Source organism: Citrus clementina, unplaced genomic scaffold (genome assembly GCF_000493195.1).
Source record: "Citrus clementina cultivar Clemenules unplaced genomic scaffold, Citrus_clementina_v1.0 scaffold_6, whole genome shotgun sequence".
Taxonomy (NCBI): Eukaryota; Viridiplantae; Streptophyta; class Magnoliopsida; order Sapindales; family Rutaceae; genus Citrus; species Citrus x clementina.
In genome coordinates this window covers 4,056,961-4,081,308 of record NW_006262139.1, presented here as the reverse complement: position 1 = coordinate 4,081,308, position 24,348 = coordinate 4,056,961, and the positions used below count along the sequence as shown (strand labels likewise).

Sequence of the window (24,348 nt, the reverse complement as noted above, 5' to 3'; positions counted from 1 at the left end):
AAATATATTTTTATGTTAAATTAATTTTTAATATGTTAATTTTATTTTAATTTTATATTATAGATATATTTCAAGAATAAATAGGTGTTGGAACTGGGAGCGGGAAACAAAGAAGAATTGATGGAGCCATTTGGACTGCATTATTAAGGAGATGTAATTAATAAAAAAGAAAAAAAGAAAAAGAAAAAGTGAGCAAACATGTCTGTGATAGTTAGGTGGCTATTTTGCCACTTGACCATCACTCTTCTCTATGTGTATATATTATAAAAAAATAAAATAAAACAAAGAAGAGGATGCATTCTTCTTGCCTATAAAAGGTAAGGGGACGAGAGCTGAGAGGGAGCTGAAGAGAATGGGAAGAGAGCTGGGAAACACTCTTTCTTTCTTTCTTTCTTTCTTTTGTCTATTTTCTTGTTTCTCTGTGTAATAAATTTTCTTGTAATATATTTCAGAAGTGTGTAAAAAAAAAAAAATAGTGTTTTGTCTTTTTCAATATGGGTGGCTAATTCTACTAAATTAAGTTGAAAGGTGAAGCTCAAGATTTCAAATTATTAAATTAATTACTTTCTCAAGTGAGTTTTAAGTTTATTTTATTCTTTTTTGGTTATTTTATATCATGTTAATTTGTAGATCTCCTTGGATTGATATGGTACTTTGATATAATGTCAACACATTAATATAGTTGTGGCACAATAGGTACTTGATTTTGTATTTATCCACACACATAGTTAGTTAAGAATTAAATGACATAATAATTAACTAGTAAAAGTGAGGCAAACTATAAAAATAAGATAGTATTAAAACCATAGTTTGAATACGAAGAGTGGATCCTATAATCTTAACATATTTTTATATTGATTCCTATTAATTTCTTTTCCCACATTTAATTTTCTTTATGTAATAAATTGACAACTTGATTTTAAATTTCTTGTGGTTTGACCTCAGACTCACCAGGTTATATTATAATTAAACACTCTTATATTTTAGAGCAATAACATTTTTGAGTCGTGTCAGCCAGATTGCGATCAAGATTGTGGGATATTTTCATTTGAATGCATGTTATATATTTTATAAATAAATAAACCGAGCCAGCAGGTTTGTTATTATCAAACCCAAACCCACACAAAATTTAAATTACCAAACCCACCCCAAACCCACTGTGGGTTTTTTTTTTTCAAAAAAAAAAACTCACCCATTGCGGGTTTTGACAATTACCAAACTCGCAAGGGTATCCGATGAATTTTTTACAGGTTTCCACATTTAAAATCATAAATGTTCAATATGTAAATTTATAATAATAATCTAAAATTTCACATAACATACTCAATTCTAAATTTAACCAATGTAAATGAAAAATTAAAATTTCAACATCAATCCAACATAAATCCTCAAACTTGAGTATAAAATACACAAATTTATAAAAAAACAAAAACCACAAACTAACATCTAAAAATAACAATTATCATTTCATATTATCATTCAACACAAATTTTAAGAGAAGATCTTCATTTCATTTACCATCATTAGCAGTCATCTAACGCGATTCCTACAATAATAATTAAAATTAATATTTTCTAAAGAATAATATGTTTTAAATACTAATCCGAAGAACAAAATTATAAGAATGAAATAATTCATACATTAAGTTAAAGAATAATAGTCTATACAAAATTATAATAAGTATATAATAATCCATGGATTAAATTAAAGCCCGTTAGGACTTAGGCATATTGTAACTTGCACACACGTTTGCACTTTACAATATTTACTTTATATATTTTTTGATTTAAATATTTTTTAATTAAAATTAAATTAAAAATATTTATTAAAAAAAAGTGTGGGTTGGCAAATATCCATGTAGGTGCCGTCGGATATTTGGCTAATACTAAACCACCCACAACCTAGTGCGGGTTTCAATTTACAATAGCAAACTCGCCCACAACCCACAAAATTACCCACAATAGGTGGGTTTTTGCGGGTGGGTTTAGGCGGATTTGCAGGTTTGTGGATACCATTGCCATCCTTAATTTTGCTTCTTGATGCAGCCTATGTCCTTATGGATTCTGAAACTTTCATTAAATTAAATCTAAAGAGCATATTATGGATTGTTTCTTGGAAAAAGATTAAGTAAAGAGCTTATTTTACTTGGCAACTAAGTAAGGAAAGATCAAGGTAATTGAGTTTAAAAATTATCTTATGATTGTTGTTTTCAAAAGAAATTAAATGATGATTCAGATAATTGAATTAAAATCCAATGTTTAGTGGTGGAGAATAATTTCATAATCATACTTTGCATCATATTTCAACCTCTTTAAAGTTATCTCTATGATTTTAAATTTTCGACTTTAAATTCCAAATCAATTCCAAATCGCCCCAAAATTTGTGTGCATATTTGTTAGTATGTCCTTAGTAGATTTGGAAGTTTGAGCTAATTTCATTAAATTTAGATAGGACTTTTAATATAAAATTAATACTTTAGGTTAGTTTTTGTGTTTCTTGTCTTTTTGTGTTAATAACTAATTAATTGGCAATAATCTTCTATAGGAATGATCCTTGCTTGATTCTATACTTAATAATGATAATATTTAAGTCAAGCTTTTACTTTATGTGCTTTCAGGTGATATTAGATGATGAGAACCATCAAGGGACCATTAAAACTTCAAGTGATCCTTTGCATATTCATGGAGGCCCAATTACAAGAGCAAGAGCCAAAAAGATGCAAGCTGCTTTAAATGGATTAATTGAGAAAATATGGATTGAAAATGCAATTCAAGATGCAAGACATCATGAATTGGGCTTGAAGAGAAGACAAGGCATTGTGGGCATTATTCAAGTCATTGGGCAGCCAAATACACAAGTTGTATCAAATGCAGAAAGGTCAAATTCGGAATAAAAACTGTATTGATTGAGCTAGAATTAAAATGCAAGCTATATACCGTTGGAAAGATAATTAAGTTAGCTTTCCAATAAATTTTACAGAGCTGGATTTGGAGTTCTCTAGAAGGAGTTATGACCAATTCTTTACAGCGTGTTCAGACTTGGGATTTTCAACGAATCTTTTGTTTTTCAACTTATTTGTTTGTTTTGTTTCAAGCTTGTCAATGTGTAAGGTAAGTCTACCATCAATGATGGTGGGCTAACATTAAGTTTGTCAATGATAGCATTAATTATAGTAGGCTAGCATTAAGTTTGTCAAAGATAGCATTGATCATGGTGGGTTGGTGAAGACTTTTGAAACATCTTTTGACAAACTTACTTGGAGGGTTGTTCCAATGTTTCCATTTGTATTTTTAGGATCTTGGGTTCCTTTTAGCCTATTTAAATTCAGCAACCTTGGTATGTAAGGAGATTAATGTTATTTTGAATTTGAAAGATTATTCTTTCTTTGGTTCTTTTGAGAACTAGTGAACTTATTAAGAATTTACATTCTTGTGGTGTTCTAAATTTAGACTTATCACTCACCTTCTCATCTTTTTCTTGAGTGTGGCGTCAATACCCTTTTCTATACCTTTGGTTCATGTTTTCTTAAGCATTGGGTCAAGGTTTTTGTTTGCCATAAATCTGTTTAGAACTTTCTTGGGAAGTTGAAACTACAAATTAAGTGTAGGATTGAAAGTTTCATTGTGGGATTCGTATCATTAGAGACATAGTCAAACTAATCAAAAATTGAAATATAATTGAACACGTTACAAGTGAATACACCTCCTCATAATCAATATTAAGTCTTTGTGAGACAACTTGCACAGCTAGTCATCCTTTATATCTATGGGCTTGGCCCATATATGGGGTATTTGCTTCTTTAGAAGGTAGTGTCCCTACAGTGACAGGTCTCATCAACAATCTTTTACTTTGAAGGAGCGTTTTCACTTATAGCCTATTCATTAACAATAATAGGATCCTGACTTTTCATTTTTCTCTTCTATAGAATATTGTCTATTTAACCAAGAGGTTTAGCATGTTTTAGGCATGCGAAAGACAATTCATCAGTTGTCTTTTTTCAAAATATTCAATAGGAACAACTATCTGGCCAATTACATTTGCAGTTAGTATACATGACTTGGTTACTTTGGATGTCTTAGTAAAAGCATTTGCCAAGCCATTTATAATTTGCTATAATTGAATTATCCTCCACATTTCACCTCACTCTGAGTTGTGCGGGAATCTAAATGAGATAATTTTGATACTTACCATGAAAGCTTACACCTATTATAAAGTGAGAGATTTTTCTCTCCTAATGGAGGAAATTTTATCTCATCAAATTGATAGTCGACAAAATGTGTAGTTGATAAATCAATTGTAATAGGCTCATGATATGTGATAATAGATGGTGATCCAAACCCAGATAAATGCCCCAATGTCATTAGGTGATGAAGAAGGAATATCATTGCCTTGGCATGTTGTTGCCAGGCTTGATTTCATGGCCGAGACCTATGGCATCAAGGCAAGTAGTTTTGGGCAAAAATGTTGAGGGCTTCAAATTCAAGCTTTATTAGGTTAGCCATTTTCAAGTTCTTCAAAATCTTCTGATATCTTAAAAGATCTTTAAATTCTAAAATTAAAACTCTGTTCTTTAATTATTTCTCCAAATTCTTGAAATCTAGACTTTTCAGTATAGAATGTTAGTAGAAAAATAAACAGAAACTAAATCTTACTTTTTAATATAGAAGATGTAAGTTAATGACAATCACAAAGCATACTTGTGGGGACAGTTTTTTAAATAAATATATAAGGATTAAGGACGTATAATATTCTGTACCAGAACAACGTGGAAAATGTACTAAATATAAAATTATTGTAAATAAAAAGAATTTAAAAGACAAAAGAAAGAAGCCAAATTGAGATGGCAGAAAGCTAAGGGTGCGTTTGGTAGCAATTTCAGTTTGCTATTTTTCATTTTGTAAAAAGGAAAATGGACAAAATTTGTTTAGTGGGCTCATTTTTTAAGAAAATGTTACAATAATTAGAAATGAATCATTTTCATTCTTTAAAGTTTGTAAAGGAAACTAGAAAACACCGTATTGAGGTTCTCAAATTTTTATTCTCTGCTAGTGGTATGACAAACTTGACTTTTTATGATCATTGCAATAAATTTTTTGGGTCCCACAATAAACATATCTCATTTATATTATTATAATATATAATAGGAAAAATATCCACCGTCTACTCATTTTTTACACCTTTTTTAAAAATACACAATTCTTTCATTTTTTTGCTGGAATCCACCTAAAGTTACATTTTGTTTCACTTTTCCACTTCCGTTTGGAATCCGTTAAGAAAACTAACGGAAACTTAAAAAAATGACCATTTTACTCAAAACGAAAATTATAATTTCACCTTAAAAATTACCAAAAATAATCAGATTAAATCTAATTATTTTCCCCATCAGTCAATAAAGAAATTAATTCCACAACCATCAAATGTAGGTTTTTTTTTTAAATATGTCTGTAATTAGAATGCTAAATTATAAAAGTAGTATTAAAAATAGCCCAATCTCGCAAACCATCAATTGAATTTAAAATAAGTAGAGTTTTATTATTCATTGAATTATAATCTCTAGTAGTTAAGATTTTTGTGTACTTCATTAACGTACCAATAATGATATTCATGGAGAAACAATTAAGGTCTTCACACTAATGGAGGAATTTGAGCTTATTCTCACAAAATTAGAAACCTACTTATTATTTCGTTGAATTGGTAATAATCATGCTTATTGGGTACAATTAAACTTTGAAATGAGTATGAACATGTTTGGTTATTTCCATTTTGAACAAAAAGAGTCATATCTTTATCTGTTAAATATGATTATTTTTTACTTTTTTAGGGTGAAATTATAATTTTCGTTTTGGGGGTAAAATAGTCATTTTTTTAAGTTTCCGTCAGTTTTCTTAATGGATTCCAAACGGAAGTGAAAAAGTGAAACAAAATGTAACTTTAGGTGGATTCCAGTCAAAAAATAAAAGAATTATGTATTTTTTTAAAAAGTGTAAAAAACGAGTGGACGGTGGATATTTTTCCTATATAATAAGAATATAACAAATGTAATATAATTATAAATAATCTTAAATATTGCTAGGTTATAAATATAATTTATATACACAATCAAAAATACATTATTATTTTTAAAAATAAAAATAACTATTTTTTAGGAATATTTATAATAAATTAAAAAATAATATAAAAAATCATAATTTTCTTTCTAAATAAATTTTTAATGACAATATATATTTTTCTGTTTATTATATTACATTATGATATTATATAGACACTTTTGTATTTATTTACTAAAGTATAGTCTATAATAATAAAAGATCATTTTAAAAAAAATTGACACTTTATGACAATAACTCACAAAAAAATATAGTGCAACTATAAAAAAAATCATTTAATAATAAGTAATTCTTTACTCTCTCATTGTTCCAACTTTTTCAGACAAAATCAAACGTATTTTTACTGATTTCATTTTTATATACTATTTTTAAAATAAGTTACCAAACACATTTTTGTTTTCAAAAATATCATGTCAAAAATACAATTTTCCTTCTCTAAAACAAATATAGAAAACATCAATTAGAAAATAATACCAAACATACCTTAAGCTTTCTTTATTTTCAATCTCATTCAAGTATACCCCTTTTTTTAAGAAGTCATTCAAACTATATCTGATCACAAAGAATTGTCGCCTATTTATTGTCAAGCATCACTGTCCATTTGCACCGGCAATTTCTTCGCAAATCAAATTGATGAAGGGCAGAATCTCGCTTCTGAATATATTTTACGCATCATAAATTGTGAAGTGTGGGAATTGACATTAATTCTTGAAAATGCCTAACCGGGAAAATAAATAAATAAATACAAAGTAAACCCAAATAAATAAATAATACCATTTTTCAAACTCCATTTATGTTAAGCCCAATAAATACTTTTAATTAAATCCCAATATCTTCTCTTTTCTTAAGTTCATTTGTCAACCCTCAACTTCTTCAAGTGAAATTTTTGTGAAACTACAAACAGGATAACAAGTTCGATGTTTACCAGTAAAATAATAAGGATCATGAGAGCTGAATGATTAAAGAAACTAAGATCAAAGTTCACCATGATTATCAAGTTTCATCCATTAAAATACTCCGTTTGGCTGTTCAAGACACGTTAACAAATGTTCAAAGATAAATGAATGATAAAGAAATAATCACGAAAATCCGAATACGCAAAATTTCGCCAAAAATTTTCTGAAAAAAGGGTAAAAAAAGTCTAATTGGGTACAAACTAAGTGACTCAATTACTTTCTGTATAGAAGGAAGAAACATCGGTGAACAAAAAATTACAACAAATTCTTCACAAATAATTCCGCAGCACTTTACTAACAGATTCCATACTAGTTAAATTACATTTATGCTGCATTTTTCTGATATCTTCAATGAGATCAAAAAATTAGAGAGAAGAAATATTAATAACCAAAAATAAAAATAAAAAAGAAAAAGAATGCCACCCAGCGATCACTTATACTGTAACCATATCCTCTCCCCTTCTCTGTTCTGCCACATCAGCCAGTCTTTTCCATGTCAACTCTCGCTGCTCCTCAACCTCTTTGGCCCTGGACTCTTTCTCTTCGTACTGATTCTGGCACTCTTCAAACAACTCTGCGTCCATATCCAAGAACATCTTCCGAACATTAACAGTCAGCCCATGAACTGCCTGGTTCCAGTGAGACTGGATATTCTTCTCCAATGCCTCAAAAATGATAGGTAGTATGACATTTCGGTTTTGGGCAATTAAGCTCACAATGTGCTCATTATTCCACAGGAAAAGTGCTCGTTCAGCAACCTGCAATGCAAATTGCCTGAGCAAAAACTTCAAAGTAAAAGCTAGTTCATTACTAAAATGAAAAAGATAAAGCCACGTAAGCTAAAACATTTCTTAAATGCTGATAAATACAAAATACATTCTTATTCAGCAAGTATCTGATCCCTAAACACTTCAAGATGTGACTATATGGGAACAAAAGCATCAAACTTTCCTCATCCACAAAAACTGACTCAAAATGCATAAGACATAATTTTGCTTAAAGATGATATAAAAAAATGAGTACTGAGCTATTTTTTGTCGCAAGAACTGAGTCGGGTAGATCCAACACATAATTTCACTCAACGGCAACACAGCAATATACAAAAGATTCATCAGGGAACTATTTGATTTTGTATATTTAATTTCTCTTAGAAATAAAGACAAACAAATTCAGAAACTACACCATGAAAAACATTATAGTGACTGATGCCACAGAAAACATCAAACCTAACCATTGACATTCGTGAAGTTACCTATTACATTATTTAATGGATATACACTGCAAGGAAAATTCCCAGTTCCGGCCCAAACGAACAACAATTTGAAAATTAAAATAAGATGCACCAGTGATTCAGGTAAATTTTGGTCACACCAAAAAGATCCATCCAGTTATCCAGACTTGAAAAAAGGAAAAAAGTAAAGAACAGAGAGATAAATAAGGACTATAAAGGTAAAATTGAAGCTAAAGACCATAATCAGAAAATTTTCAGATAGACCATCATGGCAAGCAAGCACATTGAAAAAATGAAGCAGAAGAGGATGCCAAAAATATATAAGCATTCACAGGACAAATATTTGTACAGACAAAGCAGCAATTCATCCATACTCAAAGCAGGAAAAGTCAAGCAAAATATCTCTACAAAATGCGAAATGGGAGAACTTGGAACTTCCAAAAGCAAATGGGAAAGACAAAAAAGAGGAAAGGATTTATGAATACACCAACAAAGAGTAAAATCTCTAACCTGGAGTCACTACAAGATAAGAAAAACAAGAGAATATGAAGAGTAAAAGAATTATCTGTAAAATACCTAAAGCAGGTGAGATAATTGAGCTCAAACTGAGAATAAAGATGCAGTGAGGAAATAGATGCATAAATAACAATTCTACGGTGTTAAATTAGAATGCCAATTAATAGAGTAATGTTCATAAACCATCCACACTAGTGGCAGATTAATAGCTAACACGTTTTGAAATTTTAGGTCCAACTCATTATATGACATGTCACAATATTATGCTCTGTCTACAGAATGAACGATAATTCAAAATTGATTCTAACCCATCAATTACAAATCAACAACTAGGATTATCTAGAACCAGTAACAGATAGGAGAAGACTAACAAAACTAGCATGAAATACAAGTATCTGTCACCCCATATCTCCACTGATTTCACTCTAAGATGAATTGATCAAGAATTATAATCACTTCAAAGGCAACTAGAAGGAACGAATAGGTGAGGATGGCAAAGCAAATAAGAAAGAAATTTTCCCACAGTAGGAAGAGTAAAAGAAGCATTGTTGTCCACCAGTTCAGATAAAATGCGACTCAAAAAGCAAGGCACCAACAACACCAAAAAGCAAAGAAGTAAAATAGGTTATTCAGCAAACTAAAAAATGATTTGATAATCAACCTAATTATACATGTAGAGCGCCAGGAGGAAAACCAGTGAAGCGTTAATTTAAAATAATAAAATCACAAAGTGCAGGAACAAAGAAAAGAAAAGGTTCATGTTATGAATGATAGATCATTGGTCACAATCAAGGCAATAAATATTTGACACAATCCATAACCCTGTTGGTACTAGCAGCTATATATATAGGGAAATTATCTGCGAACCACTTGTTAAATGTCAAAAGTACATGTAACCACCAAAGATTTCTGACAATATCACTACACTATCTCTAGTTTTCAATTTCAGTTGCCACATTAAAATCTGTTAAAGAATCTTTATGAAAAGACCACTTTAGCCCTAAGAGTTATCCCTTAAATTAAAAACAAAATCAAATTTATTAATTTACAAAAAAGTACCCGACTTTAACATTTCCAATCCAAATAACAAAATACAACATGATCGAACAAAAAAAAACATGCCCTAAATCTAAACGACAACTAGTCAATAAATCATGTTCCACTTTTCAACAGCTGATTTCAGCCACACACTAACTCTTCATTTAAGAGTAACAATGGCAGGGACAATGATGACCCAAATTTCGCCACGACTGCATTTTGGATTATCAGACTTCAGTAAAAGGGAATGGGTTTGTGGAGAATTGAGAGAAGGAGGAGGTGATATTGAAGCCACTGTCGTGTCCATCATGTTTTTCAGTTAGACAAGGTTCTTTGCTTCTTCTTTTTTAAATATAAATTTATGGTCTTTAAATAAGTTATTACGGGGGCACGGATCTGATGATTCATGACTATTGCTTATAGCAAATTTTCTAATGTGAACAAGCTGCTTCAAAATTCAAAGTTGATCCAATTCATAATATAGTTTTACATATTTCTCATAAAAATAGTAAAAAGAAAAAATTCTTGTCTTTACTCTCTTATAAGCATTAAATTGAAATATGCAAATGGTTTGGTAAAATTAAAGTTTCACCCTTTGACATCAGCACACTTCAACGAAGTTAACATAAAAAAAGGCTGGTTGATACATGTTGCAAACTAGTGCTGATGCAAAGCTGTTACTTGGTGGCTACATGTACTTTCGATATTTAATAGGTGGTATGCAGATAATTTCCCATATATTATAAGGAAAGATGCAATTTAAAGTGAAAGATTGAGGTAAAGTATAATTACACAAAGAGAGATGAAAATAATACAGAAACAACAGCTATGAAAAATCTGCATGACAGAAAGCAGGAAAAGAAATAAGATATGAAAATTCCAAGACGAAACAAATGGGATAAATCAACAATTTCCCTTCGTCAGAAACAAACTACAACAGCATAATATACTTAAAACAGTGAATACTAACAGAACTAGCACCACTATATTTTTATCCAAAGCAACACCTAGTAGTAATAGCACACTAGTTCGTCTCCCATCCATACTAGTCCCAAATTAATAGCTGCCACAGTTCTATAAATTCATTAACAGATATAAGCTTCTCCAAGAGATCTCTAAAAACTCCCTAAAAATAGCTCAGCAACCTACCTCGCTAGCTAGGTACCTGATTGGCGAGGGATTACACTATAGTGTACACGTCATATTACATTCATCAGCAATTTAAGAACTACAGTCAAGGATCTGAGTAAGGCAAGTAAAACTAAATGTACCAAGGAAAACGATTTTCCAAAGAGAAGAGACCTGAACTAAGGTGTTGTTCTCCAAATTCTAACACAACATCACTCAAACCCAAACAAAGCATGCAACAACACCATAAAGAAGCTTAAATTTGTAATTCAGAATATTAAAATGAAAATGAGCCAATTGACATCCCATTATCATTAATTTCAGCGATTGAATACATTTCATAGACCCCGTAACCTTCATTTGGCATACATGAGTAAATATACATTTCAACACACAACAGGGTGATTGAGGAAAAGTCAATAAAAGCAAAATAATATGCATATGTACACCTAATCTTTGTCCCAAGTCAACAGCATAGCAGTATTAGCATAGATTTTGACAACTGGCAGCCTAATGAAATATTATTTAGCAAAATTCCAATGCAAAAAGGAATCTTGAAAGATTATAACTGATTTCAGACCAAAAATATCCAAATTCAAAATCATGGCGAAGCACATATAAAAAATAAAGTTTTAAAATTTTAGATTATTCCCAAACCTGAAAATGAGAGCTATTGAGGCAACGGGCAATCTGTCTAAAAAGAGGAACCATGCAGCGCTGAAACTCAGCACCCTGCGTTGCTTCTAGCACTTCTTCAAGTTCTCCAAGGAAGAGAACTTCCTTTTGACAATTAGTCAAAGGCCAGTACTTTAACAACCCCCTAATGACTGTATCAGCCAGCTTGTAATCCTTTTCAACAAACTGCGTAATGCAATAAGAAAGCTGCTGATGATACATAGCAACAGGTTTCGGCTTATGTAGCGGTAATAGCGCTCGAACAAGAAATAACTTATGCTCCTCTTTCATCGGCAATGCAAATCCATTGATTATACTCCCAAGGATCTCCAGAAGTTCACCAATCCCACTGTGCCTCTCAGTCTCATATATAAACCGATAGAATATATTATTAATTGCCTTTCTAATAAAGGGCCTATGCACCATGAACTTGCCATAAATCCGATGCAGAATCGTTTTCAAATACTCTCTTTCTCTGGGGTCCTCAGAATCAAACAAATCAAGCAATTTCAACACAAATGAATGATCAATATACCGCTTGGCAATCTTCGTATCTGTATCTGAAGACACTACATATCTCAAAAGCAACTCATAAACAAGCTGCAAATGAGGCCAAGATGGTTCCAAGTAGGGATCATCTTCTTCAGGGTCAACAACTTCTTGGCCAGTATTCTCATGAGAAGCCGGAGGCAAACAGCGAAAAATGTTAATGGAAATCATTTTAATCATCTCCTCTTGACAATTCTCAGTAATTTTGGCGGACCCAGATTGAATAAAATCAACAAGCTCCAGTAACGTCTGTCTCTTAATCTCCTTTTCGCGAACACTTTTCATAGAGTCATTAAAGTCCAGCTGAAAGCAACAAACTTGCAGCTTTCGCAGGAACAAATTCTGGCGCTCAGATACGGGCACGTCTCGAAACAGCGGCAGCGGTTCAATACTAAACATAGGCGGCGGAGTGGCCACCACCGAAGCGGGGCTACCACTATTGGGGCTGGGCAGCCCCGGCCCGGCCCGAGAAGAGTGATTTACTACTACATTAGCGATAGGGTTTCGTTGGGGGAAGCCGTAAAGAGATTGATCATTAGGATCCGATTTAGAGGGCTTACGCCCTTTCATGATTTTCTTAAACATTGAAGTATGAACAAAACCCTAATTTTAAAAACTAGTAGCGACAACACCTGACCGCTGAATAGTGATTTTGATTGTAATTGGCTGGTAAAAATGAGCTTTGATGGATTAGTGAGCATGGAAAAATAATAATAATAATAAGAAGAAGAAGAAATAATAATAATAATAATAATGATAATAATAATAAAAGAAAGAGACGAAGCAAAGGAATTGAATGAGATTTTGATTCTGTCAAATTGGAGCGGATCTGAGAAAGAAATCAGAGAAGAATTGTACCGGTTTTTGCATAAATGTAACCGTTGATTGATCGGAATAGGAACTCATCTGCGGTCAGATCAACGGAATATCGGTCAGCTGATCTGACGGAGATGATTAATCCGATGGCAGAGAAAGAGAGACGAATACTGTCGACAGAAAAAAAAACACGATAAATTTGAAGAGAGGAGAAAGGGAGAGTCCAAAGTTGGGGATAATTAACGAGTTAAAAAAAAGCTTAAAAAAAGAATAAATGCATTTTCAATTTTTCGCTTTCATTATCATTTCTTCTTTTCTCGTAATTAATTTACAATTACTAAAAAAGAGAGATTGGGTTGGGTGTGAATGAATGAGAATTTTTTTTTTTTGGGATAAATGATGCCTCTTACGAAACACGCTTCTGATTTATTTTTTCACTTATTTGTAAAACACGTGGCTTTTGACTGAAGAATCGGCAACACCAGGACCCACTGTAGTTATTTAGATAGAAACAAAATTTTGGATCATACTCTTGTTATTACCATTTTCATGTTCGTGTTTTATACTTATTCCTAAATATTTTTGACATGGAGGAGCTAAATCCATAAAAAATTTTCAATACTCCGGAAGTCTATTGATTTACCCTATTGATCAACATCACTCTAGGTCGAGTTTTGAATCCTTTCCTAATAATCTTCTACTCCTGAACGAATTGGATGAGTGTTGTGGTGTAGCTTTAAAGACACTCTCAAGTTCGTCTATTACCTTATTGATCAACCTCACTATAGGTTGAGTTTTGAATCCTTTCCTAATATTCTTCTACTTCTAAACGAATTGGATGAATGTTGTGGTGTAGATTTAAAGACACTTTAAAGTTCATGATTGTAATGAGAGCTTAAGGGAATTATTAATTTGTTAATTTTACAATTTGGTTAACTAGTATTTTCTGAGTCTCTGTATTTCTAAAAGATATGAAAGTCTGCAAAGATTAAAAAAAAAATTATTTCTCACTCCTTTGAACTGTTATTTGTAGATCTACGCTCAGAGGTTGATGGGAGATTAGGTCATTCAGGACCTAACCTCATTCATTCATTTTCAAGGATTAAGCGAGTCCCTTCATTTTTTTTTGTACCGCGATTGTATGAAGATTATTATTTGGAGTTCAACACTTGCACTTGATGCTTTTAATGAGTCATGTATATAAAATTGATTTTTCCCAATTATTTTTTAGAGTCTTAAACCTCCTTATTTTATTAATTCATTACGTGTGATAATTTAAGTGATTCACATAATTATAACTTGCATATGTTAGACTTCAATTGCTAGAGTACCTTTCTTATTGACACATGGCATGGTGTAGATAGTAAAATATCTTCATTGTGATCTACTGAATATCATCCCTCAAAGTCATGGTCAAACAACGAGCATGATTCACTGTCAATGGTTATGCCAAACTCTCTTCCTAATCTTCTTCTTTCAGAACTATTAACTATTATTGACTTTAGCTTTTGCACCACAGTTAAGCCTATTGGATGCTATGGAGTTACAGCACAATCATTATGATTGAGAAATTTTATCATAGACCTAAAAATTGTTGATTCTATAGAAAGGCCATAAAAAATCTGTTGTGCCAATCTCACTACAATATTCTTTTCAAAGAATAATAAGAGTGGGAGCCATAGCAAACATATTGATGTAAAGTATTGTTAGAGATCATATCAAGAAGTGTGAAGTAACTATTGAGTATATAAATATTGAGCTTATTATGCTTGCAGACTCCATGAAAAGGGTTGCCTACCAAATTGTATAATAGTCATGTTGAACATATGGGGCTTCCTGAATAAATTAATGTTTGTTTGCTACATTCATCTATGATTATGTATATACAACTTTTAACAAAATTAATTTTGTGCACATAAAGTTTGTCGTATTTATTTATTGAGACTATTTTTGTTTGGACCCTGAATGGCTTATATGAAGTTCATTCATGCAGTATTGAAGATATTCAAATAAGAAGAATCCTATACTTATGATAGATGGAAGGAAATGTTGGTTAAAATAAGCATAACCACCATGATTCATGTATATTAAAATTTCTATTTGAATAAATAATGTATCATTATCATTTAGTTTGAGTAGCTACTATGGCAATAAAAACAAAATTTAATTTATCTCATAAGATAAAATTATGTGAGCCAAGTGGGAGAATGTCACATGTATTTTCTTGATATGGTCATGAATATGTTACATGCATTACCATTAAATTAATATATGTACTAATTTCAAAATACGTTTTACATGCATGGTTATTTTATAGGCTATCCAGCAAATTCTAAGGGCTATAAGTTTATTTTCCATCACAGATTATAAGGATTGTTGAAGCCATAAATGTAAAATTTCATGAAGAACTCAAACTGAATAGAAATGAATTTTTTAGAAATATTGAATTTCAAGGAATTAAAGAATTTGTTGGTGTATTTCCTACGAAAATAATTAAGGAACAACCAATGAAGTTCGACCACTTCATGAAGATTCTATCACTCAAACTTCACAAAATAAAAGTGTAATAATAGGATTAAGAAAGTCTTTAAGAATAATGAAATTTGCGATTTCTAGTCAATATGAAGTATACCTTCAAGATTTTAAGTTTAATCATGAACTCGATCAAGATCCAACTTCCTTTTCACAAGCCATAGTAGAAAGAATTCTAATTTATAGCATGATGCAATGATAGAAGAAATGAAATTTATGACTAAAAATAAAGTCAAGTATCTCGTTCAATTACCTTATGGCTATTCAATTGTAGGTTGCAAATGAATTTATAAAACCAAAAGAAACCCCTTTGGTAAAATAGAATGATATAAAACTAGATTTTGGTTAAAGGATTCACTAAAAAAGAAGGCATAGATTATCAAGAAACATTTTCTCCGATTTCTAAAGAGGATTCATTTAGAATAATCATGGCTTTACTAGCTTATTTGATTTAGAGATATATCAAATAGATGTAAAAACTATTTTCTTAAATGGGGATCTTGAAAAAGAAGTGTACATAAATTAGCTTCAAGATTTTTGTACTGACAAAGACAATCATTTGGTTTGCAAATTAAATAAATTTATATATGGACTAAAACGAGATTTTCGATAATGGTATTTAGTGTTTTAGAATGTTGTTACTTCATATGGTTTCACATAAAACATTGTTGATTAATGTATATACCTCAAGATCAATGGGAGAAAATTTATTTTTCTTAGTCCTATATGCAAACGACATCTTGCTTGCTTGCAATGACTTTAGTTTGCTGCATGCGAGTGATACTTCGCAAAAATAATTTGTGAGTGCTTGACAAAGAAAATCACATTTAAGAGTCTTGGTGATAGTGGGTCATAGTTGTGTATGAGGTCACATGTCCATGTCAAATAACGCGTAAAGCACGTGGCTCGCGAGTCAAAAAAGAAACAGTAGAAAAGGAAAAAACAAACAGTAATAAGGAAAAAGAAAACATTAATAAAATTATTAAAGACAATAATGCAAACAATAAAACAACAATGAAGTGAAATAAAATAACAGTAAAGTAAAAAGGATATTTACAGGTAGTTGCGACTGTGGCTCACATCTTCCTCTGGTTTTACGTCCAGAAACGGCTTGAACGCCCTCTATGGGTCGAGGATAGGCTTCCTATCCAGTTTTCTTATAAACTGGCAAACAGGGTCGTTTATAGTCAGATTCCCGAGACTATATCGTGCATGCTCTTTCTGGAATAATGGCCATAACTGGAGAATCGCTCCTTGCACATATCCACTGGGATGCGTTTCAAGAGACAAAAGGATATCATCCAATGACTCCTTATTCAAGCCATCCCTAATGAATTGAATCTTATCTGCCCTGTTATCAGACACCATTCCTAAAGAACATGGGTTTTTATTGCAACTCATTCTGGCACACTTATGACAAGCAACAGAAATTCTTCGAGCTCGTCATTTTCTTGCATAATTTCCTTTACCACAACCAGGCATGTATGCAATAAATTTTGGAGGTAACTCACCTGCCGATCGTACTTTAGCCTCGATTAACCAACGGATGTCAGCAGGTATGTTATTCCTCATGAGTAATCGCATGCGTTCGGACCGAGCTTTATAGATCGTAAGGAGGGCATTCTGAGGAAATGAAGGGAATCGCTTGTGAAGCTGCGCTAGAATCTCGTTTCTGTCCATACCTTCGCCTCAGAATATCAATTATTATGGCAAACTGAAGTAACCGACTTGATTGTCATGGAGTACCGTTATCCGCCACTTCACCGGGGTAACAAACTAAAGCACACAAATAGAAAAACAAATTAAAACACACAATTAAAATCGTCCTCTTATTGAATTTACCTCAAGCTCCAACTGGATGTCGTAAACACTTCTCTCAATGTCTCTGAGTTGGCGTTCTAAACCCTCAACATAGGCTACTAACTCTGGTGGTTGTAGAGCCCAAATGCGTTGTGTTTTACAAAATTGAATCTGCCTTTTGAGATGAGTTTTGACACGTTGAAGTGGTTTAAGAATGTTCAGGAGGAACGGTCTAAGTATGAGACTCATGATTAAAAATGATAAGAGAAAATTAATGGTAAAATAAACACACTTATGCAAAAATAATTTCAATTAGCAAAAGAATAATAATAAAAAGAAAGAAAGAAAAATCAAATCAACGAAAAGAAAAAAAAATAAAATCAAATTTGATGGGTCACTCAAATTTATTTCGGTGTCTTCGTCATGTGGTTGGTACTCTAGATATGGCTTTAATATTTGACCATTAACTTTAAACGTGACACCGTTCTTTGGGTCCTTAATTTCAATTGCCCCATGTGGAAAAACAGTATGAACAATAAAGGGACCAGACCAACGAGAGCGTAACTTACCTGGGAATAGGTGCAAGCGAGAATTGAATAAAAGCACTTTCTGACCTGGAGTGAACGATTTTCTCATAATTTGCTTATCATGGAAGACTTTCATTCGTTGCTTGTAAATCTTGGCATTTTCGTATGCATCATTGCGAATTTCTTCAAGTTCTGCCAGCTGTAATCTTCTTTCTGAGCTGGCTTGCTGCATGTCAAAGTTGAATTTCTTGATGGCCCAATACGCACGATGCTCGAGTTCCACAGGTAGGTGGCAAGCTTTTCCATACACTAGCCTGTAGGGTGACATCCCAATCGGGGTCTTGAAAGCCGTTCTATATGCCCATAAGGCATCATCAAGTCTTAATGACCAATCTTTTCTGTCCGGCCTCACCGTCTTTTCTAATATGTGCTTTATTTCTCGATTGGAGATCTCAACTTGGCCACTGGTTTGCGGATGATACGGGGTCGCCACTTTGTGTGTGATTGAATACTTTGTCAAAAGAGCTTTGAATGCTTTGTTACAAAAGTGGGCACCACCATCACTGATTATTGCTCGAGGGAATCCAAAGCGTGAGACAATATTACTTTTCAAAAATCCTATCACCACCTTGTGATCATTGATTCTACATGGAATTGCTTCTACCCATTTTGATACGTAGTCAACAGTAACCAATATGTATTGATGGCCAAAAGATGGGGGAAAGGGTCCCATGAAGTCGATACCCCATACGTCAAAAATTTCAACCACTAAAATTGGATTTAATGGCATCATATTCCTTCGCGTAATGCTCCCCATTCATTGACACCTATCACATGAAGAACAGAAAGTGTAAGCGTCTTGAAATATAGTTGGCCAATAGAAACCACATTGTAAAACTTTAGTTGCTGTTTTCTTAGCACTGAAATGACCTCCATAAGCTTGTTCATGGCAGAATGAAAGGATATTCAGAATTTCATTTTCTGGGACACATCGTCTAACAATTTGATCAGCACAATACTTGAACAAATAAGGGTCATCCCAAAAGAAATTCTTTATCTTTGCAAAGAATTTAGCCTTGTCTTGCTTGGTCCAATGCTCTGGAAGTTTACCTGTAACAAGATAATTAACTATATCAGCATACCAAGGTAATACTTCCACACTCATTAATTGTTCATCTGGAAATGACTCATTTAATGGTAATGGCTCTGTAATTGTGTCAAAATGGAGACGAGAGAGGTGGTCCACCACAACATTTTCTGTCCCTTTCTTATCTTTGAATTCCAAGTCAAATTCCTGCAAAAGTAACACCCAACGAATTAGTCTAGCTTTTGCATCTTTCTTTGTGAGAAGATATTTAAAAGCAGCATGATCTGTGAATATAATTATTTTACAACCAATGAGATATGATCGAAATTTTTCCAATGCAAACACTACTGCTAGCATTTCTTTTTCAGTAGTTGAATAGTTCAACTGTGCATCATTTAATGTCATACTAGCATAGTAAATAAGGTGGGGAATTCGATCAACTCTTTGTCCTAATACTGCTCATACTGCATAATCAGATGCATCACACATTAGCTCAAATGGTAAGCTCCAGTTTGGGGGCTAAATGATGGGTGATGATGTTAACAACTGCTTTAGTTTTTCAAATGCCACAAGACATGAATCATTAAAGACAAAAGGTGCATCCTTAGCAAGTAAATTGCATAAGGGTCTAGAAACTTTGCTAAAATCTTTAATGAAACGTCTATAGAAACCAGCATGCCCAAGGAAAGATCTTACTTCTCTGACTCTTTTGGGTGGAGGAAGATTAGAAATGAGATCCACCTTGGCTTTGTCAACCTCAATACCTTTGCTCGAAATGATGTGACCGAGAACAATACCTTGTTTTACCATAAAATGACACTTCTCCCAATTTAAGATCAAGTTCTTCTCAATACATCTCTGCAGAACTAGTGTTAGATGATGTAAACATTGATCAAACGAGTCACCAAAGACAGAAAAATCATCCATAAAGACTTCAAGGAATCGTTCAACCATATCAGAAAAAATGCTCAACATGCATCGTTGAAATGTAGCAGGTGCATTACATAATCCAAATGGCATTCTCCTATATGCAAATGTGCCAAAAAGACAAGTGAAAGTAGTTTTCTCTTGATCTTTTGGTGCTATGGGAATCTGATTGTATCCTGAGTAGCCATCTAGAAAGCAATAAAATTCATGGCTTACTAATCTATCAAGCATTTGATCGATAAATGGTAAAGGAAAATGGTCTTTACGCATGACAGAATTCAACTTCCTATAATCAATGCATACACGCCATCCTGTAGTTACTTTAGTGGGTATCAATTCATTATCGGCATTGGTAACTACAGTGACTCTTGACTTTTTGGGGACAACTTGCACAAGACTGACCCATGAACTATCATAAATGGGGTAAATGATACCTGCGTCTAATAGCTTAAGGACTTCTGTTCTAACAACTTCTTTCATGCTAGGATTTAACCGACGTTGCATCTCCCTAGTAGTTTTAGCATTTTCATCAAGGTGAATGTAATGCATGCAGTCTACTGGATTTATACCTTTTATGTCTGCTATGGTCCATCCTAATGCTCCTTTGTGCTCTTTTAAAACATCCAACAACTTACCTTTTTGTTCGTCATTTAGGGATGATGAGATGATTACTGGTAGAATACTTTCTTCTCCCAAAAACGCATATTCCAAAGTGTTGGGCAATGATTTGAGCTCGAGTTTCGGTGGTGGTTCTGATGATGGAAGAGTTGCTTCTCTGATGGTGCTAGTTGCTCAACTCTTGACTTCCATTTATTAGTGTCCATAGATGGTTTTGAGTCAAGTAGGGCGTTGACCTCATCGACCGATCTGTCAATATCAAAATCCAAACCAAAGTGAGTTAAACATGTTTGTAAAGGATCATCACTAAGGTTTGAAACAAAAGTATTATCAACTAATGCTTCTATTAAATCCACATCAACAATTCCATCATCTGCATTGTGAGGTTGTTTGGCAATGTTGAAGATGTTCAGCTCCATAGTCATGTTGCCGAAGGACAACTGTATATTTCCAGTCCTGCATTGAATGTGAGCATCCGCAGTTGCCAAGAAAGGTCGGCCTAGAATAATGGGGATGTGCTTCCTCGAATCCTGTATTGGTTGAGTGTCAATTACAATGAAATCAACAGGAAAATAAAACTTGTCTACCTGGATAAGCACGTCCTCCACAATACCACGAGGTATTTTCGTAGACCGATCTGCAAGCTGTAACACCACTGGAGTTGGGTGTAATTCTCTCAGTCCAAGTTTCACGAATACAGAGTAAGGCAAAAGATTTACACTAGCTCTAAATCCAACAAAGCATTCTCAATTGTGTGGTTCCCTATACTATATGAGATAGTGGGGGAGCCTGGGTCTTTGCATTTTAAAGGAATTTTATGTTGGAGTATAGAACTAACGTTTTCTATTAAAAATGCCTTCTTTTGCACATGCATATTTCTCTTTTTAGTACAAAGGTCTTTAAGAAACTTGGCATAAGATGGAACTTGTTTAATAGCATCAAGTAAAGAGATGTTAACATTTACCTGTTCGAAGATTTCAAGAATCTCACCTGTGGATTTTTCTTTTTTTCCTTTAGCTAACCTCTGAGGAAATGGAGCTTTGGGAACATATTCCCGTGGGTTGGTTTCTTCTTTCTCCTCCGGTGATGAGTCCTCAACATTCACAGGTACAATTTGATTTTCTTTTGTCACATGCATCTCCACTTTGTTGTCGACTTCTTTTCCTTTTCGCAAGGTCATGACTGCTTTGACCTCTCTATGCTGTTGTGGTGAACTGGTACTTGCTTCATGTACTCCTTTAGGATTAGGCACTGGTTGACTTGGAAATTTACCTTTCTCAACGGTCATTGCCAAGGTCTAAACTGAAGAAGCAAGTTGTCCCACCATCTTCTTAAGGCTTGAAACTGATTGGGCTTGTGAGTTGAAGCTTGCTCTCAACTCATTTCGTAGTCCATCAATGGTGCGGTTCTGTTGCTCAATCATAGAGTGAGTAAGATTCTTGAGATTCTGGAATGAATCCTCCCATGGTCTGGGTTGAGAGTAGTTCTGGTTCTGATTGTATGGTCTAAATAGGGGCTGAGAGGCTTGAGGAATTTGAGGAATTGGTTGGTGGAGCTAGAGCTGCTGGTCCATTCTGTTGGAGTCCTTGAGACCATGAAAAATTGGGGTGGTCTCTCCAACCAGGGTTATATGTGTTGGAGTATGGGTTGTAATTCGATGGTTTTCTCATTACACCTATGGCATTGGCTTGATCTGAGTATGAGTCATGGTCATGTGGCTCTGTTGATTTAGCAGTTGATAACGATGCTATTTGTCGAGCAAGACCTTCAACCATCTCCTTAACTTCTTTGATTCCCGAAGTTGATTCGCCAATTTGAACCTCATTCACTCCTTTAATTCTTCTAGTATTCCTGAGTGATCGACTCCGTTGTTGGGAATTATCCGCTTGTCTCTGGAAGAATTCTCAAATTTTTGATGCACTTTTTGACATTAACTCTCCTCCACTTGTTGCCATTAGCCATTCTTGCACATTCGGCAATAATCCCTCCAAAAAGTATTGGCATTGGTGCCATTTCTCGTACCCATGATGTGGACACTTCAAGAGTAGCCCATTGAATCGCTCCCATGTTTCGAAAAATTGCTCGTCCTCTCTCTGGGTAAACTCCGAGATTTCCCTGCGAATAGCATTGGTTTTATGCACTGGGAAATATTTATTCAAAAATTTAGTTACCATTTGTTCCCATAATGAAATGCTATTGGCAGGCAATGTATTAAGCCATGAACGAGCTCTATCCTTTAAAGAAAATGGGAATAATCTGAGTTTAACATCATCGTCTGAAAAATTTTCATATTTAAAAGTTTGACAAATGGCATGAAAATCATTCAGATGATTATATGGGTCCTCATTTTCTAGGCCATAAAATTTGGGGAGACAATTTAGCACACTAGGTTTTAATTCAAAGCTCCTAGCAACTACATTTGGGTATCTTATACATGATGTGCTCAAATTTGCTAAAGGACTGAAATAATCTTTAAATGGCCTCTCATGTGGTAGCAAATCCATTCCAAATTTATTTTTTACTTGTTTGTGTGTGCGAAGTGTTTTCTCAAGTTCAAGGTCTATACGTTCAAGATTGGGTAATAATGACCTTCGACCATGCATGCAAAACAAATAAAATAAAAATAAAGATGGGAACAAAACAAATAAAAATAAAGAAGAGGGAGAAATTACGATACTAACCTTATTGCGCTATTACAACCTTTCTATAAAAATACACAAAAATAAATACGTGAAATAAATCAACTAAAAATAAATTAATAAGATAACTAAAAAAAATTACAAAGAAAAATAAATTGAAAATGAAATTACAGAATTTTAAAGAAGAGAAAAAGAAAAAAAATACTAACCTTTAAATGTAGATTCACTTTTTTTTCTTTTTTTTAATAAAAATAAAAAATACAAGAAAACAAATAAAAGAAATTATTCACAAAAATTAATTCTATGAATTAAAAGTACTTACCTCCCCGGCAACGGCGCCAAAAACTTGTTGTGCAAATTTTAATGTACTCGCAAGCGCACGAATCTATTGTAGTATAGACTAATGGTGACGAGTGTCGATCCCACGAGGAGGCGGATTTTAATTATATCTAGAATTAATTTTGTAAATGGGTGGTTGGAATTGTGGTGGAAGTGATTTAAATTATCCTAAATTGGAATTGAAATGGCAATAATAAATTCTAAAATTGGAATTGTAATGGCGAGAATAAATTGAAGCGAAATCTATTGAAATGACGTACTTGGGTATCTGGATCCGTATCAACATGCATCATGGGCTAAATAATCCGTATTAATGCCAATTAAATCATGAGGGGGGAATCGACACCTCATGAACCACGCTCTAATCAATATGGTGCTAAGGGTTTATCGTGCCAAATAATAATAACCTTGTACTAGAGGGCTGGTGAAACCAAGGCGGTACTAGACAAGAATATTATTATTTGTCGATGAGAAGTCAAAATATCCACAAAAACTAGAGGGGAAGAGAAAATAAATTTACCAAATTAAGCCCATGACACATGTTGAGACTTCACCTTCAACCCAAGCTTGAAAGAAAATTAGCCACTCATAATTGAACTAGGGGCAAAATGAGAATTTATTAAAATACGAAGAAAATACAAGATGGAGAGGGAATTACAGAAAACAGAGTCCAAAAATGGATTCAGAGCTATCAAATTAGGGGGGGGAGACCCCCTTTTTATAGATACAAGGAGTAAATTATGGCCATCGGATTAAAAATAGTTTGGACGCTCAAGATTGCGCCACGTCATCAGTCAACAGTCTACGGTTTGACCACGTGGATGAACAGTAACACGGTTTGACCCAGATGAACAGTAACGCGG

The 24,348-nt window shown here is 33.4% G+C and overlaps 1 protein-coding gene and 1 non-coding gene across 3 annotated transcripts; one reads left to right on the top strand and one right to left on the bottom strand.

The window, feature by feature from the left end:
- Positions 1-7,252: 7,252 nt before the first annotated feature.
- On the bottom strand, positions 7,253-13,365 carry LOC18039032 (serine/threonine protein phosphatase 2A 57 kDa regulatory subunit B' beta isoform). Of its 2 annotated transcripts, none has more exons than XM_006428385.2 (2): positions 11,634-13,365; positions 7,253-7,821 (listed from the first exon to the last, which is right to left on the bottom strand). In XM_006428385.2, the coding sequence occupies exons 1-2, from the start codon at positions 12,783-12,785 to the stop codon at positions 7,498-7,500; spliced, it is 1,476 nt and encodes a 491-aa protein (XP_006428448.2). In that variant the 5' UTR covers positions 12,786-13,365; the 3' UTR covers positions 7,253-7,497. The 2 variants fall into 2 exon arrangements, with proteins under 2 accessions (XP_006428448.2, XP_024037404.1); XM_024181636.1 differs by having other exon boundaries at positions 7,728-7,837.
- Positions 13,366-22,526: 9,161 nt separating this feature from the next.
- On the top strand, positions 22,527-22,630 carry LOC112097506. The gene has a single exon (XR_002905038.1). It is a non-coding gene; the product is annotated as a small nucleolar RNA R71 (small nucleolar RNA).
- The last annotated feature ends 1,718 nt before the right edge of the window (positions 22,631-24,348 follow it).

What these genes read in the sequence shown, in the direction of transcription:
- LOC18039032 (XM_006428385.2), bottom strand. Translation starts at nt 12,785, where the DNA reads ATGTTTAAGAAAATCATGAAAGGGCGTAAGCCCTCTAAATCGGATCCT. An exon ending in TCAATAGCTCTCATTTTCAG is followed by an intron (nt 7,822 to 11,633) that starts GTTTGGGAATAA and finishes TTTGCATTGCAG; the next exon opens with GTTGCTGAACGAGCACTTTT.